This window comes from Elgaria multicarinata, chromosome 2 (assembly GCF_023053635.1).
Source record: "Elgaria multicarinata webbii isolate HBS135686 ecotype San Diego chromosome 2, rElgMul1.1.pri, whole genome shotgun sequence".
NCBI classification, from domain to species: Eukaryota; Metazoa; Chordata; class Lepidosauria; order Squamata; family Anguidae; genus Elgaria; species Elgaria multicarinata.
In genome coordinates this window covers 169,757,065-169,777,117 of record NC_086172.1, presented here as the reverse complement: position 1 = coordinate 169,777,117, position 20,053 = coordinate 169,757,065, and the positions used below count along the sequence as shown (strand labels likewise).

The window sequence follows — 20,053 nt, the reverse complement described above, 5'->3', positions numbered from 1 at the left end:
TTTCTCGGCTGTTTCGAAGGGTACCAATGGGAAAAGAAAGGGAAACTCCCCACATCACCTGCTATTTTTCTGATTTAAGACAAAATATTTAGAGCACAATCCTATGCATGTTTAAACAGAAAAAAGTCCTATAACTCCCATTATTCCCCAGCCAGCTGGAGAATGGTGGGAGTTGTAGGACTTTTTGTTTTCCATCTAAACCTGCATAGGATTGCATCTTAAATAAATACAATATGGAGAGCATTTCAGAGAATGGGTGCCACCACTGAGAAAGCGTTACTCCTTATAGACACATGCTTAAATTCAGCGAGTCATGGCCATCAGTACAGGGTCTCATGTAATGTTTCCTTCTCTCCCACTGCCAGGGAGGGAAGCAAAATGCTCCCTGAGGTACCTTGCACCTCAGCTATTTAGGGTTATTACAGGCAAGAATCAGCGCCTGGACTTGAGGTCAAAGGTTTACCTGCATCAGTCTACCTGTAACACATGGGTAGGGAACCTCAGCGTAACAGATAGGATTTCTTTCCCTGGCCCCAACTCCATCTACAATGAGTAGCTGAGAAATTCCTGGGTATTTCAGAAACTCACCCTAATATCTGAATACATCATCCAGCACTGCCATATGTAAATGTTATGAATTGCTACTATTTGCGGAGTTATATTTATCATCAGATTTTTAAAATGTATTATGGATGGAGTTGGTCCATATTTTTTTGTGAAGGCAGGTTGTGAGGATGACATTTTTGCAGTTTCACTCTGTCTGTCCTAAATTAGTGCTTATGGAGAGCAGCAACAATATGCATTTTAAAAGAGAGCGTGACTTCATTTTATTTTTATTAAATAGAAATGTATTTCATGGTGGTTCACTTTTGCCAGTCACTTCATCTATTACAATTCATAAGAGCCCTGCTGGATCAGACCGAGGGTCCATCTAGTCCAGCACTCTGTTCACACAGTGGCCAAACGGCTGTCAACCAGGGACCCACAAGCAGGACACAAGTGCAACAGCACACTCCCACCCATGTTCCTCAGCAGTGGGAACTGTAGTCCAATACATGTGGGAGGTTCCAGGTTGGGGAAAAGTGACCTACACTGAGATTTTGCATGAAGTCCTATTGACACGATGGGTGATCTGAAGCAGGTTTACTCAGAAGTAAGTCCCAGTGGTTTCGATGGGGCTTACTCCCAAGAAAGCATTCCTGTGATTGCAGGCCGAGCCTCTCGCGTTAACTCGACAGCAAGTCCCTCTGAGTTCCACGGGCCCTTGCTCCCAGGTTACTTGTGCCCAGGATCGGCGCAGAATCGTGTCCTGGCTTTGGCAGGCGTTTGAAACTTCGCTTGTTCCCCCTCGCCAGCCACTTACAGCAGAGGGGCAGGGCTAATTGCCATGGGAACTCCCTGCACCAATGGCGAAGCGAGCGTAAAAGAACGAGGAGGACCGGGGAGCTAGGTGGGACTAAGCACCATAGCAACCCTCCAGCTAATGGAACATTTGATCTCAGCGAACAGGCTCTCCCTTCTACGCCATCCAATGGGAAGCGGCGGCACCAATGGGCGGGGACCAAGGCCGCTCACATGACCCCTCTCCCCCAATAGCAAGGTGGGGAAGGGAGTAGGGGCGGGGTGTTCGTTTCTTTGTGGGGTTTGACAATAAGATGGCGGGGGGGGTTGTATGGAAAGGGGCGGGGCCTCTTGAACCGTTGGCCCCGCCCCTTTCCTCTCAGGCGCGGAGATCGTTGAGGCGGGAGCGGGCTCGCTCGGGGCAGGCGGGACGGGCCAGCGGGTAAGTGAGGGCGGGAGTGGGCCGCGGCCGTAGAGGGGTGAGTTGGGGGAAGCCTCCCGCCTCGGGCGAGGAAGGAAAAGGGGAACGCGGCGGGGCCAGCCGAGGAGGAAGAGCCCGCGCAACATCACTGAGCCACGGCTCCAAAATGGCGGCCGTGGAGGGGGTGAATCATCCCACACACACAGACACGTACAGTTGCCTTTTCCTGGCGCCCCACAGCAGCCCTATTCGGGTAGGCCGGCGGGGGATGGGGGGCAGATTCTCTCTCCCACCCCTCCAGCAATTCCCTCAACTCTAACGAGCTCGTTCTCTTCACACGCCACCCACACGTCTCCTCATTCCTCCTCCGTCTCTCTCTCATTTCCTCATGGGGAATCTTTACTTTTCTCTCCACCCCCCCCCCCCACCTTTAGGCCCTACTCCAGTAGTCCCTCTCCCCCCCCACTCCAGTAAAACCTGCTTTTTTTTCCTCCTATATTCCACCACCCCTCCCCGCCACATCCTCACTTAAATATCCCAGGGGCTTCCAGCAATACTCGCCACCCCGCTTTCAAAGTATGCAGCAACACCCCCTCACCCACACAGACAAGCAACTGTGTCACGTTTTCTTTCTCTCCCCAAATCTCTCTTCTGCCTCCTGGTAGGAAGCCTTTACTTACATTCCTTCTCTCCGCCTGCCTTTGGCCTCCTTTGCAATACTTTGGTTCTATCTCTTTTTATTCCCCCACCCCCACCCCGAATAGAAATCTGGTGGTACTTCTCTTTCCCCAGGCCACATCATCCTTGGTATTTCCTTTGCCCCCTACACAAACCCTATCACACAACCAACCTGCGACATTTAACATACACGTGCGCACACTGCCAATAGTTGATGGATTGAAGCTTAGGAGAAATGGGTCCATTGTGTAGTTAAGATTCTCAAATTGACAGATAACATGGGAAAGAAGTGAAAGTGGTTTTATGGGAAAGTGGGAAAGATCTGCTTTTGGGGATGGTATAAAGTGGGATTAGGTGCCCTTCTTTAAACCTGCAAGAGACTCTTGTTTGGGGTAAAGAAGAGGCACCTTTTCTTTTGAGATGCAGTTTGAATGTTTATGACCCTGTTCAGGTGACATGCTGAAGCCATGGCAGTTAAACATTTTGAGCTAAACATTATGAGTTCGTGTGTTGGGCGAACCATTCCTAATCATGGTGGCTACATAACCACAGTTTAAACACTCTCACTAACCATTTGCTGCAAAAAAAGGTTAGCGGCCTAACTAAGGCTTAGCATATAGCCTGAACAGCGTCGATAGCAATATACATGCCCTCCATCCTATTATGCACACTACTTTCTTATTCCTATGTTTAACTTGTAAGTCTTCCCAAGGGCTTTTTCCTCACAGCTTTGATAAGCTATTGCCAAATATTCTAGTCTTTCCCATAGTGACCTGATCATTATTATTATGTATTTATTTATATAGCACCATCAATCATCCCCATATGTGTCCACTATATCTTCTCATATGTAACCTCCTGCCTTTTGGACCCATCTGTCACTTCCCCACATATTCTCCACCTTTACCTTGATCCTTATATCCTTTCTCTCGTCTCTCCATTATTGCCTGACATTCTGATATTGCTTGAACGTACTGCATTGTACTATCCCCTTTGTGGAAATAATTTACAGCACAATCCTAAAAGTGTTTACTCAGAAATCATTCACATAAGTTCAAGAGGACTTACTCCTTAGTTTGTTTAGGATTACAGACTTAGGCCACAATCCTTTGCATGTTTAAATAGGGGAAAAAATCCTACAACTCCCAGCATGCTCCAGCCAGCATGGCTGGCTATTTCAGTTGTTCAAAGCATTTTCCAATGTTACAATAGCCCCATGAAGTCAGCCATTGTTCTAATAATGCTGGTAAAGGACTGAAGCTGAGTACTTGTTTGCCTAAGGATACTGAAGTGAGATCTGTAGTGGTGGACTTCTTGGCTCAATTTATTAGCCACTATGGGCCACAGGCTTCCATTAGTCAAAAGAACTGCTAGATCAAATCAGTCTGTCCTGAGTCTTGAACAGTAGCCAATTAGATGCTTCCACAAGCTGGATATGAAAGCAAAATTTAGTGATATTCAGTGGCATACTGGTTGCATTCGTATGCAAGGCTTGGCTTTAGCACTACAAGAACATATCTATATACCTAGTCTCCCTACTTCCTCCTCCCCTATTCTCCAGCACGGTTACAAGGAAATCAGAAACATTTGCTTCCATTTGAGATTCAACTGAACCCTAAACTATGGTTAAATGCTGGTTAGTCAAAACAATATGTTTTCATAAACCATGGTTGGCTTATTTCTACTAACTATAGTTAGGACTAACCACAGTATATCCAGGTTCAAATGACCCAGCAAGTTGCAGTTAATCAAATACAATTAAAAACTTGAATTTCTCACAGCTGTGTTGGCAGAAGAGAGTACATGATCCCTGGAGGAAGCTAGGCTCGTTCTTATATCCAGAGCGTGGCCATCCACAAATTCTCCTAATCCCCTTCTTAATGTTATTTCAAGCCAGTGGCCATTATGTTTTGTAGCAGGTAATTCCATAAATTACATATGTGTCTACTGCTCATCAGTTTCATTCGGTGACCCCCGAGTATCTTTGGCAGAGGGGGGCAGAAAATTCTACCATTTAAGCCAGGCTCTGCATAATTTTAAGCCTCTTTGTGTCTGCCCTTTATTAATATTATTTTTCCTGAACTAAAAACCCCTAAACACCTTAGCCTTTCCATATGTTGTCCCTGCACTTAGTATTGAAAGAAGCTTCACCAAAGCTCCCTACCAAGGCTCCCATAATACCTTTCATTTTTTGCTTGTCTATTGTATAATAAATTTAACCAGGGCTTGAAAAAAATCTAAGCATCCAGTCGTCCTGGCTTCTAGAAATTTGATGCTGGCAGCCTTATGTGTGGCTTGTGATTAACTTTTTATGGATTCCTAAGAATCCTAAATACTTTTTCCAGCTGGGCCAGCCCTTGCCACGTCATCTTAGTAAATGTGCTGTCCTCATGTCACACATAATCTAGTAATTTCTCAGCCTCCAATGTAATCCCCCAATCCTCTTTCTCATTTCACACACAGGCCAGAGCTGTCTTTCTCATCCTCTACACAAACTTCGTTCCCCCAACTTTCCACCCTTTTTGTTTTAAACCATGCAGTCCATTCAGCCCTGTGCACTTTCCATCACCACACTGACTTTAAACCACAGATAGGCAATTTCTAGGGGCAAATTCCTACGGGAGTTCAATTTTGCTTTAAAACAAAGCATACACTCCCTGAGTTTCTTGTTTTAAAGAGAAATCACTGCTTCTTCTTTTTTGTCACCCTGCCAAATTTGGGCTGGGAATTCAGCCACATAACGGAGGCTGCAAAAAACAAAACAAAAAAACTAGGAGGTGCTTTATACATGCGATGTGTTGCCCACTCATACTTTAAACACTAGTCTCTGTAACTTTCACAGGTATATTTTTATTTACTTTATTTAATATTGTATTTATGTCAGCCCTTTTTTCCTCTTGCAAAGAATCCGAATCAGCTTTTGTGGTAATCATCCTTTCCATTTTATCTTCACAACAACCCTTTGAGGTAGGTTAGGCTGTGTGTCAGTGACAGGACCAAAGCAACGCAGTAAGCTTCATAACTGAGTGGAGGCTAGAAGCCAGGTCTTCTGAGTCCTAGTCCAACACTAACCACTACATCACGCTGGCTCTTTCATGTAAATGAGAGAAAGTGTACTATAGCAGTTAGAGTGTTGGACTGGGACTTGAGAGCTTACTGGGTGACTTTCGGCCAGTCATTGACTTTCAGCCTAATCTACCTCCCAGGGTTGTTAAAATGGAGAGGAGGATGACCATGTAAGCCATCTTGGGCTCCTTGAAAGAGGGAGAAAAGGTGGAATATAAATGTAATAATAACTTATATGCTGGTTTAGTCCTTCCTTATAGAGCTTTTAGTTTTCTAGGCCCCTAAGTTCATTTTGCACGTTCCCAGTGTGGAACAGATCACAATTGTATCCTCCCAATAGTCTTTCACAGTTGCATGTAAATGTGTTCACATCTCACCTCATCCATTTTAATTTAAATCTGTATAGTCGCCTCTTCCCTCAGGCACTTGGGATCCCCATGCAGGCACACAGAGTTCTGTGGATTTTGCTAATTTAGGTACCATAATGTTATCTGCTAGTATTCCTTGGATGACTTGGATCCAATCCATAGCAATTACAATTTTTGCAGGAAAATGGAAATGGTGTAATAGTGTCAATAAAATATTAAGTGAGTTAGAGAAATGCAGATGAGTAAAAGCACAAGTGTCTTGGCACCTAAAGAAGCAGAATAATTATCAGATTTTTTATTGCGCAACTTGGCTCATATCCCAGGTTTCAGGGGTCTGTGAGCTACTTTACATGGGCAATAGCTGAAGGAATTAGCTGGCTACATTTAGCTGGTAGTTTTCCATTCCTCACCGATAAGGAAGATAACTAGAAGTTGTAAAGAGTTCCAACATATTTTTAGTCCCAGTAGTAAAACTAGCATTTGGGGGAGTTCCCCAGTGAAATTCATTGGCAGTAAATTCAGGGCAGGCAAAACATACTTCACACAAAGGCTAATTTATGGAACTCCCTGCCACAAGACATAAGGATGTCTGCTTACTTAGATGCCTTTAAAAATGAATTAAACAAATACATGGAAGATAGCTAAAGCCTATTAGCCATGGTGACTAAATGGAACTTCCCTGTTCAAAGGTTATTTCTTCAATGTGCAAATCATATGTTCTAACCATAACTTTAAAAAACCAAACATCCTTGATTGAGCAGAAATTCTTAAAAATGGTCAATGGAAGTTAGTACCGTATTTCTTCGATTCTAAGACGCCATCGATTGTAAGATGCACACTAATTTCAGTACCACCAACAGAAAAAAAAGTTTTGATTCTAAGAAATAATAAACGCGCCCGCGATTCTAAGACGCACTCCGTTTTTAGAGATGTTTATATGGGGGAAAAAGTGCATCTTAGAATCGAAGAAATACTGTAGTTCTGAAATGCGATCCTGTGCTCTGTTGCTCCATTGCTGGAGTTAGCAGGACTGGACAATAAGTCCCAGCTTCATTGGAAAGGGACAGCTATTGAGTAGCAGCTTTAAGGACTTGATATTCTACAGGGAAGCAAGGAGGTTACCTAAGCGTTGCTCTGCTGTGCTTAACCTGCCTGGACTCCCTTGCTGCATATCACCATTGTGTTTCACCTACAAAAGGTTCAGGTTGCCCATTTCAGAAGAGCTATATTCTCTTGCATATAAATACTGTTCCTGTGCAAACTGCTATAGCTTTGCAAAACAAATTTGAGGGAATTGTCAGTTTCCATTCTTAGGGTGCCTTTCAGTTGTCATAATCAGGTTGCTGTAATAAATCTACCAAGCTGTAAGTGCTTTGAAGTCAAACATTAGCACCCCCAAGCTTTATTTCTATACACACACACACACACAATCTGCAACATAATCTGAATAATCACAATCTCGATAATATCGACCTTACAGGGTGGTTGTAAGGATTACAACAATTTAATGCAACCTTCCCCAACCTGGTGTCCTCCAGCTGTTTTAAACTTCGATCTCCCAGCATTCCTAAAAATTGCCTGTGCTAGCTGGAGCTGATGGGAATTGATGTCCAAAACATCTGGAGGGAACTAGATTGGGGGAGGCTGATTTAATATATATGAAATTCTTGGGACGTTTGAAAACACTACATAAATACTAAGTATGTAACCATGACTTAAAAGGAATAACAAAATCTGTGGGTGTTTCAGTCCTTAACATATACTTTTCTCTCAACCTCACTGTCACTTTACGTTATTTTGAAAATGGGAGGAGGCATGTGCATGGGAAGAGAAGCCTTTTTTTTTCTTTTTTGCTTAGTAACTGTTTCCATCACATGTATTAAGGATGTTCTTGTTAAAGCACATTTATTTCTTACCTGCTGCTCTCAGGTAGGTGGTGCTAGAACACTTGCTGTATGGAATCTTGTTCTGTAATATGGGGGAAGAGGAAGGACTGCATCATCAAACACAATTATTGGTAAGTACTAAAGTTTTGTGGGCTAAAGTTAGTCTGGTAAACACTGAAATTAGTAAGTGGGTCAGAGGGTACAGGAGTTTAAGGAAATGGGAGAAAAATAGGTTAAACTATTACTTGTGTTCATGTATCTATGCTGTCGTTGGGAGTCTTGCTTTTTCTCCCTGCTCTTAGTAATATTGTACAGCAAGTAGCCCTGAAATTTAAGGTGGTTTTACGACACCCAACTCACCTCTGGATTCTCAGACTTGTCCTAGATCCCAGCTTCTATTCTATACACTCTATACAGGACCAAATCTATTATTTTCTGTATTAATGGAAAAGAAGGGAAATTGCTAATGAGAGAGTGCTGTAAGGGATGAAGCAGAATTCCGCAGGTATTGGGGGAGCATATCACTAATAAATTGGAAGAGACACTGGATCCACATGATGACATAATTCTCCATGTGTCCAAATCCTCATTGCCACCAGTAGAATTACGATGGGAAGTTGACAATGAGAGAAAAGTAGTGATCACCTTGGTCTCAGTGGCACAGTTCATTCATGATGGCCAAGCCATGGTTTGGCCTTTCTTGCTCGAACCTCAGCCTTTTGCACTTCTGTTCCTTTCTGATATTGCAGTTTGCACCTAAACTGAACAAAGTGATTAGTTTAACATCATGGTTTCCTTGATTCCGATGAAATGGCAAACCTCAGTTTCATCAATCTAGGAAGTCAGGAAGGGAATTGAGCACATGAGCCTGAGGTTTGGGCATGAATAGCCGAACCATACTTTGGAGGGTTGAGAATTTTGCATTGGAACATTTGGATTTTGAAACACACATGTAAGAGTGCAGTTTAACCCTCTTAATTAGCCTTTCATTGTCTAGATCCCTTCCCCCTTTTCCAATGCATGTGTGTATAGATGTGAAAACATGTTTAACCCATGATGGTGACTGTGAGAATAGTTTTGCAATGATACTGTGATAGGTTTCTCCTTGTGGGTGGGTCGCTGCCTAGAGCAGCCACCACAGGGAAAAGCAAGTGGCCTGAGCCAAGGCCAAACTGGACACTGCTTGGCTTGTGGCAAATTCATCTTTTAGATGGCTGTGAAAAAGAAGAGATTCCAAAGTGATGCATCAGAGCTTAGGTTGGGTTCCCCACCCATCCACCCCAGTAGTTTTTTTTCCCTCTTCCTGTATTGTTTCTCGCCACATCCAACAGGAGGGATAAAGTGTTTGCACAATTACTTGTTTCCTGGTGATTGGGGGCTATATTAGTAGTAGAGCATGTGCTTTGTGTGCTGAAGGTCCCAGGTTCAGTCCCTGATGTCTGTAGTTAGGGGAGGGAAAGACTTGTGTCTGTAACCCTGGAGAGCCACTGCCAGTTCGTGTAGACCAGTAGACTTCAACTGGTCCAGACCTGCGGGCCACATCGGATGCTCAATCTGCAACATGGGGTCCACTTTCACCATTGCCCAACAGGGTGGCAACAGCTTTGCCACATTCCATCTGGACTAATGTTTTCAGGATGTTTTAAAGATGTTTTAATTATGTATGGTATGTTTTTAATCAGTTTTTAATGTGTATTTTATATCATGTTTTTATACTGTGTTTTATACTTTGAATGGTTTTAGTTTTTGTGAACCGCCCAGGGAGCTTCGGCTGTTGGGCGGTATAAAAATGCAATAAATAAATAAATAATATTGTGAACCATTTTTGAGTTGAAACCCACTGGTTGAAGACCACTGTTGTAGACAATATCGAGCTAGATGTACCAATGGTCTGACTCAGTATAAGGCAGATTCTTATGTTTTTTGACATCTTTTTGTCACCTTAATTGGCATGAGCCACACAAATGGTATTAAATGTGGTCATAAGCACATAAGAAGAGCCCTGCTGGATCAGACCAAGGGTCCATCTAGTCCAGCACACGGTTCACACAGTGGCCAACCAGCTGTTGACCAGGGACCAACAAAGCAGGACATGGTGCAACAGCACCCTCCCACCCATGTTCCCCAGCAACTGGTGCACACAGGCTTACTGCCTCAGATCAAGACTAGTCTCCCTGTGAACTTGTATGTGCTCAACATACATATGTAAATATGTGAGCTGATCAGTAAGAAAGCTGCAGTTGAACACCTCTCAACATATGAGAAAAGCATTTTACATTGATGTAGAACTCGTGTAATGCTATAATGCTTGCTAGCATTCTTAATTTCCCATGATGTTTCACTGAGGAAAAGGAGTTGGGCCTATATTTATTTTAATTGAGTCATTCTCCATTAAGGAATAGGCCCCATAATAAATACCATTGTAATTGAATATTACTAGTGTTGTGTACTATGTGTAATATTACTGGTGTGTACTATGAACATGAACTATTGGGCAGTATAAAAATGTAATAAATAAATTCAGATTGGAAATCATACCATTTTAGTAGCAGTCTGGTGGAGATAAATAACTGTTGTCCTGACAGCTTTTGATCTGGCTTCCACCATAGCCTTCAGTCCCAAGGACCTCCTCCCCCTTTTGTACCGCAGCTGCTTTTCCTTGTGTGAACTGAGGCACAGGCAAATGACTCTTTAAGCTCCTCCTCCTCCCCCATTGTGAACAGCCACAGAGACTTTGGCAAAGACTTTGTATTATTATGCACCTCAGTCACATAAATACTGATCCGAGATGATCCCTGTATGGGTGAATAAACTGAAGCTCAATCCAGGCAGGATGGAGATATTTATGTTGAGCAGCACAGTTAATCTAAAAGTATTGGGTATTCCGCTCCAGAAAGAAGCAGGTTTTGACACTTGAGGAGGCTCCTAGACATGGGTATGGATCTAGATGCCAAGGTGGCATCTGGCCAGGACTGCCTTTTGCTAGCTTTGGTTGGTCTGTCCATTGCAACGTTGCAGAGAAAAGCATTATCTAGCGACTGATGTGTTCCTTTGGCCACAACTCAAGGTGCTGATTCTTGCCTGATCCCTAATAGCTGAGGTGAAAGGTACTTCAGGAACCATTTGCTTCCCTCTCGGGCAGTGGGAGAAAAGAGGTCATCCCAAAAATCTACTCCAGATTTTTCTGTCAGCCTAATTTAGCTGCTGTAATGCAGCTTCCTTCCCTGAGCATTCTTGCTAGCCAGAATAAGACCTTCTCACCTTTGTTCTGTTGCCAAGTGGGTTTGTTACATTCCAATTCTTTCTGTAATCTACAAAACGGAGCACAGAATCAGCTTGTGTTTTCCACCCTCTAATGCAGTGCATTTGACTGGTGCCATGATGTCTGAACGCACCTTGTAGTTAAATAATTCAGTACAGTTATTCACTACTCCCAGGGCAATTGCCCTGGAATGGAGTGGCTGTGCTGAAGCTACCCCATTAAGATGGTAGCTATGCTGTATTGATCTAGTGTTAGATGTGTTCAAACATCACATTTGAAAATGACCTGTCTCAAGCTTCTTCTTTTTTAATAGTCTGCAAAATTGCTAACTTGTGAAAAGCTAGTTTGTTTTAATTTCCAGTGCCTTTAATATTACTTGCGTCAAATTCTGAGTTCCATTTTCAAAGCAAAGAATGACTTCCTAATTTCAGTTATGTAATGAAGCTGCTTTGATTTAAAATGCAAACGCTTTTCAGAAGACAGCCGATGAATTCATTTTCTAATGCTATCTTAACTCTATTTTCAACAGGACACAATGTTTGTACGCGGACTGAAGAGGAAATGTATTGATGGAGAGGAAGATATTGAAGGAACTTTAGCTGGCTTTAAAGCTATCCCTTCATACAACCTTCAACGCCAGTCACTGCTAGACATGTCTTTGGTTAAACTTCAGCTCTGCCACATGCTTGTTGAACCTAATCTGTATCGTTCAGTGCTTATAGCCAATACGGTTCGGCAGATCCAAGAGGAAATGACCCAGGATGGAACTTGGCAGATGATAAATGCACAGAGTACTGGACCAACCTCTCTGGACCGTCTGGTGTCAACAGATATCCTCTGTCGTTCTTCCAAGGAGCAAGCTGAAGAAAAGCTTGTTCAAGGTTATAGTGGCTACTCAAAAGACTTTGAGGACACACAGTCACAAGAGAGTGCAGAAATCTTAAGACCTGCTCCGCTACAGGCTCCCAGAAACCTGCAGGGTAACGTGTGGGAGATGGAGAGCTCTCCAGAAAATAGAGGAAACTTCCATAAGTCATTAGATCAAATATTTGAAACCTTAGAAACAAAAACTCCCGACTCTGTGGAAGAGCTGTTTTCAGAAGTTGACAGTTCCTATTACAATCTTGATACAGTATTAACGGGAATGATGGGCGGTACCAAATTGGGACACTGTGATGTACTTGAAACATTTCCTCAAGCAACTGCAAATTCTAACTCTAACTGTAAATCTGACCTTAATGAGCTTGACCATTTTGTGGAGATTCTGGTTGAATCTTGAGACAAAGGGTGAAGGAGACATCCTTTGAAGAAGCCAGATCTTGAGTAGTAAAACTTCCAAATAGCTTGTCCTCTCAAAGCTGCACATGAATCTTCCAAAAAAAAAAAAAGCACTTCAATTTGCAAAGTTGTGTTAATGTATGAAATTAACCTGCAATTTGTAGTGTTTGAACTGTAAGTACGTATTTTCAATGCCCACAATTCAGTGTGGTATTATAGGTATGCCTTTGAGTTACCATGAGCCCAGCAGTTCTTCCATTCCACCCCCACCCACCCCAACATTATCCGGCCCCTATGCCATGTCACAAACTGCTTTGGAACCCCCCAGGTGTTTCATTAGTGGCTTGGCATGTGAAAAGCCCCCTGGGTGCATAAGATGAATCACATATTCCTCCATGTTTTGCCCATACATCTTCCCCTTCTTGGGGCTCAACAGCTACCAAAAATAAATGATTTGCTAATCCCTTGTAGCATTAAGGGATATAAAATTGTGTAGCAGAATTCTTCCTCCCTTGACCATCGCGTTTCTCCCTGCAAGGTGCAAGTGCTAAATAGACTCCAATCCTCAACATACAAAGTCCTCAGCTTAAATCAAAACCTATACCGTCTAGGCTGAGACCTTTTCAGCAAACCCCCTGGCATTTGCTCCTGCTGTTTTTATCAGTTGACTTTCATGGGACTACCTTTGAAGTTATGGTTTAAGGACCAAAGGCTTGGTTTCCTGACTCCTTCATTGCAAGTAAATACTTCACTGATGTCTCTGCATTTATTTACCACACAAGCTCATAAAGAGCTTTAAAGCAGTGGTTCCCATTATCCTAGCTAGCTTTTTCTGTCATTCTTATTTTCTGTTTTTTAAAATATAGTTCTAGTTTTTAAAAAGTGTTTATCAGTGTTCAGAATCTTTCAGCTATTTTCTGAAGATATATTTTTGCTACAAATCTTCTGCCAACTGCTTATTTAGTACCTGGAAATATTTGCAGTTGTATTTTTTTAATCACTTTGAAAAAGGGATTTTTTTTTTCTTACCGTGGGGCCTCCCTTACGTAGCTCAGTAAAAGTGTTTAAATATATAACATTAAAGTAGGAGCAGTTGTCAGCATTCAGTCTTGAAGTACTGTGTTAAGAGTAGAGTTGCTCTTGACAGGAAAATCTGAGGAGGAGCTCTTGTTGGGCTACAGAAGGTGTTGATGCATTTACACTTCAGTTCGAGCCATGTTTTTGTTACCTTCAAGCATAAATTATGTGGGTGTTATTTATAAGTATTTATATGTATGTGTCATCAAGTGAATGATTTGGCTGAAGTCTACCATCCCACTTAATTCTGTGTTTGGGAGGTGGGGGGAGCACTCCCCTACCTTGCACTAATTACTACAAGACTGTTACAGAGGCCTTTCAAGAGTGTTCTCCAAACTTAAAATGCTCCACTCAAACCAAGGTGTGAATGTGCGGTCAGTTGAGTCATTAACAGCAGGTTAGTATTGAAGAAAAAGCTTGTCTTAATTGCTAAAAGCAGTTTCTGGTGAGAAGGTGCATCATATGGGAAAACATTTGCAATAAAATTGCCCAATACTTGCCTTGGTAAACTGGTGATACAAAAGAACATAACTGCATGGTGGGAAAAAGGAAAAGAGCTATGAATCCTCTTGACAAAAGTCCATATTCTCACATTACCGTTATGGGGGTATGTCTGCCATCTGACAAGCAATTTTAGCTATTTTGCATCAGTTTGCATTGATCAGAATTGGATATGTTCCTTTTAAAAACTCATTCTGACTTCTCCAGTTGCGATACTATACTCACACACATCTCAAAACATTGGACGCCTTATCTCCTGGCAGAGGGTCATAGATGCGGCAGTTTATCTTTGTGCGAAGGGAGTTAACACACACCCTTGATGCCAGTAAGGATGTGCACCATGCACAACCAGAACAACTCTTCAAAGCATAAAGATCCTTGTCTTGTGTATGTATAGCTAAATGTCTTTGTCTTAGTTTAGGTTGCAACCTGAAACAACTTTGCATAACTCGCCCCTCCTGAGGTTAATGGGGCTCCATACAAGAAAGTGGTTTCATGATTGTGGCCTTAATAATTTAAGTGCTTTTGAAGCAGCTGATTTGAAGACAGCATTGTATGTTTTCCAGTCTTGGCAGGTAGAGATGCCTATTTCTGTAACTCAATTTTGTGCCAGACCATGCAGTTTGTAAGGGGATCTTTCTAATGCATTTGAAAGTGATTAATGTCTTTTTATATTAAAGTTGAATATGAAGTGACAACTGTGCTCTTGGTAGATCTTCTTTTCAATCCTGATCAGTTCTGTGCAGATGGTTAGCTTGTAAGAACTGGACTCATGAAATGCCTTCATGTGATACTAGTTGAATGGTTGTGTGAAATTGGAAAATTAATGACTTATTGCAACATTGTTAGGGTACAAATGTTGTAACTCCTTCCTTATTACAAAGACAAACAGGATTTATGGAAAATCCAGTAGAATATTAAAGTGAGACATATTAATTACATGACATATTAATTACATGGCTGTTGGACATGCTTGACATCTATCTTCCAGATATAGAAGCTAAGGCTGCAATCCTAAACATGCTCACTAGTACATGTCCCATTGAATTGATTCATAATATTTCTTGAGTAATTCTGTTTAAGTTTGGAATGTATGTGTCTAATTTGGTGTGACAGATTGCTGTCCTTTTGCGCTGCAAATGTCTTGGGATGTCGTTTTGCTGCCCTGTAGCTTGTTCCAGTGGGCTTGTTCAGAGAACACGCTAAACCATGGCTAGGCTGCTAACCCTTTTGCAGCAAATGGTTAGCAAGCATGTTTAAATCACGGTTATGTAGCCACCATGGTTAGGAATGGTTCACATGACACACTACGCCATAATGTTTAGCTCAAAATACTTAACACTGGCTTAGTGTATCATCTGAGCAGGGCCAATGTGTTACGAAAATTTGAGTGCCTTCTGCTCAGTATTTTTAAGAGAAATCTCCCCAGCCCCTATGGAAATCTGAAATAGTGTGCTGTTAAAACGTTTTCCAAATTCAAGGAGGGACAGAAGAACGCTGGGTTGAAAGTTTCTGTAGAAACCTATGTGGAAGTTGCTGTAGAGTAGGTCTGCACAATCTGGAAGGTACAGGTCACATGCTGTATGCCAACCTTACAGTACAATCCAGTGGGGCTTAAGTTATGTCGCAGTCCCAGGCAGGCTGCACACAGACTACTACGTTCCTGATGACAAGAATGTAAAGCAGTCATCCCCAACCTCCGAATGTTTTGGACAACAATTTCTAGCATTGATTGCTGGGGCTGATGGGGGCTAAAACCAAAACATCTAGAGGGCACTAGTTGGGGAAGGCTGATACAAGGCATGGGGAGTCTCCCAAATGAATTCAATGACTCCTAAACAAGACTACTGGAGCAGGTTGACATAGGAATGTAGAGTATGAGTAGGAGCTGATGAATGCCAGACCGATCAAACTGGCTGGCCCACTTGTAGCTGGTCATGAGGGCAGGGCTCCTGCAGCTTGAACTGTTGTGCTGAAGAGGGAATTTCACCAGGTGCTGCATGCGTACAAATGACACCTGCTGAAATTCCCTTTTCAATACCACTGTTAAAGGTACAGGAGCCCTGTCCCACTTTCCATAAGGTCACCCTAATTAAGGTATTTACCAACAAGAGTGGAAAGCAGCCAAAAGCATCTTGCAAGGGTGTTTGTGTTTTTGTTTTAGAGAGGGCATGCCTTTTCTAAAACAGGCCTGTTATGACGTGTGTACATCTGCTTTCTTTTTTTAAGTGCTTTTTTGGAGGGAGCACAACCATTTGTATGCAAATCTATAAAAATGTAATCTTTTGATTTTAAAACTCACAACAAGAGAACATAAAAATTGCCCTGCTGGATCAGACCATGGGTCCATCTAGTCCAGCACTCTGTTCACACAGTGGCCAACCAGCCATCGGCCAACGACCAACAAGTAGGACATGAGTGCAACAGCACCCTCCCACCCATGTTCCCCAGCAACTGGTGCACACAGGCTTACTGCCTCGAATACTGGAGATTGCACACAACCATCAGGACTAGTAGCCATTAATAGCCTTCGCCTCTAATTTATCCAACCCCTTTTTAAAGCCATCCAAATTAGTGGCCGTCACTACATCTTGCGGTACTGAGTTCCATAATTTAACTCTGCGCTGTGTGAGGAAGTGCTTCCTTTTATTTGTCCTGGATCTCCCACCAATTAGCTTCATGGCATGGCTTCACAGGTTCTAGTATTTTGAGTGAGGGAGAAAAATTTCTCCATATCCAAATTCTCCATACCGTGCATAATTTTGTACACCTCTATCAAGTCTCCCCTTAGCCTCCTTTTTTCCAAGCTATACAATCCCAGTTGATGTAACCTTCCCTCATAGGGGTGATGCTCCAGCCCTTTAATCATCTTAGTTGCCCTTTTCTGCACTTTTCCCAGCTCCATAATGTCCTTTTTTAGGTGTGACCAGAACTGTACACGGTATTCTAAGTGTGGTCGCACCATAGATTTGTATAAGGGCAGTAGGATACTGGCTGTTTTATTCTCAATTCCTTTTCTTATAATGCCTAACATGCAGTTTGCCTTCTTTATAGCGGCCACATACTGGGTGGACATTTTCATCGAGCTGTCCACCACAATCCCAAGACCTCTTTCTTGAATTGGGTGACAGCGTTGGTACTTCTAGCTGCCTCTTAAGCTCTATGCTGTATAAAACTGCTCCTGCGTTGCAGAGAGAAAAAGTCAACATGGCAGGCTTTCGTCTAAGTTGACACCAGCACCCTTCTGTTTAAATTCATGCAGCAGATGGGCAGCGGGGGTGGGGGGGGGAAGAGGGAGAAAGCAGTGCGGTTCAAGAGTCATTCTACCAGTGACATGTTTCCTCCAATACAGTCTGAGCAGTGCGTCCAAAATGCTTCTTGTGGGGACCCTTATGTTCTTTGTGACCCCAGCAGTGAGATCAGAGCACAGCCTAGACCTGTCGCATTATAGCATTGGGCTGGTGAGAAACTAAAACGTGGCCATTGTCTCGGCTACTAGCCCTGTATTTTGGCACTGTTTCACGCCTGCTTCTGCTGTGACATCTCATGCTCCTTCACTTCGCTTGCTCATTTTTGCAGAGTCAGGGCTGAGGGGTCAAAGCGTCTGTGTGCACACATTACAGCTGCTATTGTGAATGTAGTAAGAATTTTTAACACATGTTAGATAGGTTTGTAGGTATAAATTTATTTATTTATTTATTTGCTGGGAGGCATCAGGGGTGTGTGTAAGTTTACCTATATTGAGTTTGCTAGTGCTCTGGGGGTTAGTTGATGCTGATAGTTTACTGCTGAAGCTTTTTCAGCCCAATGGCCAAATTCCATATATTTATTTCATTTTATTTCATTTCTATTCCATCCAATTGCTGAAGCTTTCTGGGTGGTTCACAAGAATTAAAGCTAAAATGTACAGCTAAGTATAAAATATGGAGACTTAGACCACAATACAAAAGTACAACCAGAATAAAAACCAAGCAGTACAGAGATTTAAAATACATATTTCAATACAATTTTAAAATAGCAGTTAAAAAAAATAGGATAGTAAATTGCTGAAACACTGTGAAAATAAAAAGGTCTTCACCTGGCGTAGAAAAGAGTACAACATAGATGCCAGGCGAACCTCTCTAGGGAGCTCATTCCACAGCCGAGGTGCCACAGCAGAGAAGGCCCTCCTCCTGGTAGCCACCTGCCTCACTTCCTTTGACAAGGGTTCATGGAGAAGGACCCCTAAAGATGACCTTAGGGTCCAGGCAAGTACATATTGGAGGAGGCGTTCCTTCAGATAACCTGGCCCCAAGCTGTTTAGGGTTTTGAATGTTAATACCAGCACTTTGAATTGGGCCCGGATATATATTACCAGCATATATTACCTTAAAGCTCTTAGTACCAGTAACTAAGCCTTAGGAGAGCCATCCAATCTTTTAGAACAGGGGCAGGCGATGCTCATAAATTGAGAAAGTGCCAAATGATTGGTAACCTGGGGGAAGGGGTGAGGCCATTTGGGAATAGATAGCACCAAACTAAGCTGTGTGTCTGGTACAGGTGAGCCTGGTCCAGTTAAAGTTACATGAAGTCTCACTTATTTCAATGGGAGTGTTAAGTGCATCAATAAATCACTCATACTGAAATCAGTAGGTCGGCTGAGTGGGGAACATAGGAATCTGCCTTATACGACCAAGTTACACTTTCTCCTTTTAGCCTAGTATTATTATCTAAACTGAAAGAAATTGGCTCATCGGGATCCCAAACGGGTCTTTCCCATTACCGCCTGCCTGAGATCTTCTAACCGGAGATACCACTAATTGAATTTTGAGACTTTCTGCATGCAAAGCATGTGCTCTAAAAATCAAGCTATGGCCCCTCTTGTGGGTTATTATTTTGCAGGGTTGTACAAATAATAGTTTTTGATATTTATATCCCACCCGTCTTCCTGTATTGGACCATTCCAACTTCGTAGGAACATAAGAGCCAGGCTGGATCAGGTCAAGGGTCCATCTTGTCCAACGTTCTGTTTATGCAGTGGTCAACCAGCTGCCCACAGGAAACCCTGTTCCCCAGCAACTGGTATACATAGGCATACTGCCCATGATACTGGAGGTAGCATATGGCCATCAGGACTAGTAGCCTTTGATAGCCTTCTCTTTCAGGAATATATCCAACCCCCTTTTAAAGCCATCCAAATTGGTGGCCATCACTACATCTTGTGGAAGTGAATTCCATAGTTCAACTATGTGCTGTGTGTAGAGGTCCTTCCTTTTATCTGTCCTAAATCTCCCACCAATCAGCTTCATGGGATGACCCCTGGTTCTAGTATTATGAGAGGGGGAGGGAAGTGTCTCCCTATCCACTTTCTCAACACCATGCATAATTTTGTACACCTCTATCACATCTCCCCCTTTTCCCCAAGCCAAATAAGCCCAGCTGTTGTAACCGTTCCTCATGGGGGAGTTGCTCCAGCCCCTTGATTATTTTAGTTGCCCTTTTCTGCACTTTTTCCAACGCTGCAATATCTCTTTTTAGGTGCAGTGCCCAAAACTGTATATAGCATTCTAAGTATGGCTGCACCATAGATTTGCATAAAAGCAATAAGATCTTGGCCGTTTTATTTTGAATTCCTTTTCTAATGATACCTAACATGTAATTAGCCTTTTTCACAGCAGCCACACACTGGGTTGACATTTTCATTGAGTTGTCCATCACAACCCCAAAATCACTTTCTTGGTCAGTCACTGCTAGTTCAGATCCCATCAAGTCATTCTTGAATTTGGGATTTTTTGATCCAGCGTGCATCACTTTACACTTGCTTACATTGAACCACATTTGCCATTTAGATGCCCACTCTCCCAGTTTGGAGAGATCCTTTTGGTGCTTCTCATAATCCCCTTTTTGATTTAAGCACGTTAAATAATTTGGTGCCATCAACAAACTTGGCCACCTCATTGCCCATGCCTAATTCCAGATCATTTATGAATACACTGAAAAGCAGTGGTCCCAATACAGATCCCTGTGGGACTTCACTGTTTACATCACTGTTTACAAAATTGGATGGGATCACTAATACCCTGGAAGACAGCAACAAACTTCAAAGAGATTTTATAGGCTGGAGTGCTGGGCTGAAAACAACAGAATGAAATTTAGTAGGGATAAATGCCAAGTTCTACATCTAGGAAATAGAAAC

At 42.6% G+C, this 20,053-nt stretch overlaps 1 protein-coding gene across 3 annotated transcripts; it reads left to right on the top strand.

The window, feature by feature from the left end:
• Window positions 1–1,712: 1,712 nt before the first annotated feature.
• Window positions 1,713–14,564, top strand: CDCA4 (cell division cycle associated 4). 3 transcript variants are annotated; one of them, XM_063118127.1, is made up of 3 exons: window positions 1,713–1,787; window positions 7,804–7,891; window positions 11,552–14,564. In XM_063118127.1, exons 2-3 carry the CDS (start codon window positions 7,850–7,852, stop codon window positions 12,299–12,301), a joined length of 792 nt encoding a protein of 263 aa, XP_062974197.1. In that variant the 5' UTR covers window positions 1,713–1,787; window positions 7,804–7,849; the 3' UTR covers window positions 12,302–14,564. The 3 variants fall into 3 exon arrangements, with proteins under 3 accessions (XP_062974197.1, XP_062974198.1, XP_062974196.1); XM_063118126.1 differs by having other exon boundaries at window positions 1,728–1,783; XM_063118128.1 differs by lacking the exon at window positions 7,804–7,891 and having other exon boundaries at window positions 1,722–1,787.
• The last annotated feature ends 5,489 nt before the right edge of the window (window positions 14,565–20,053 follow it).

Coding starts and splice junctions, on each gene's coding strand:
- CDCA4 (XM_063118127.1), top strand. CDS start 7,850: ATGGGGGAAGAGGAAGGACTGCATCATCAAACACAATTATTG. Junction 7,892..11,551: donor ATCATCAAACACAATTATTG/GTAAGTACTAAA, acceptor TATTTTCAACAG/GACACAATGTTTGTACGCGG.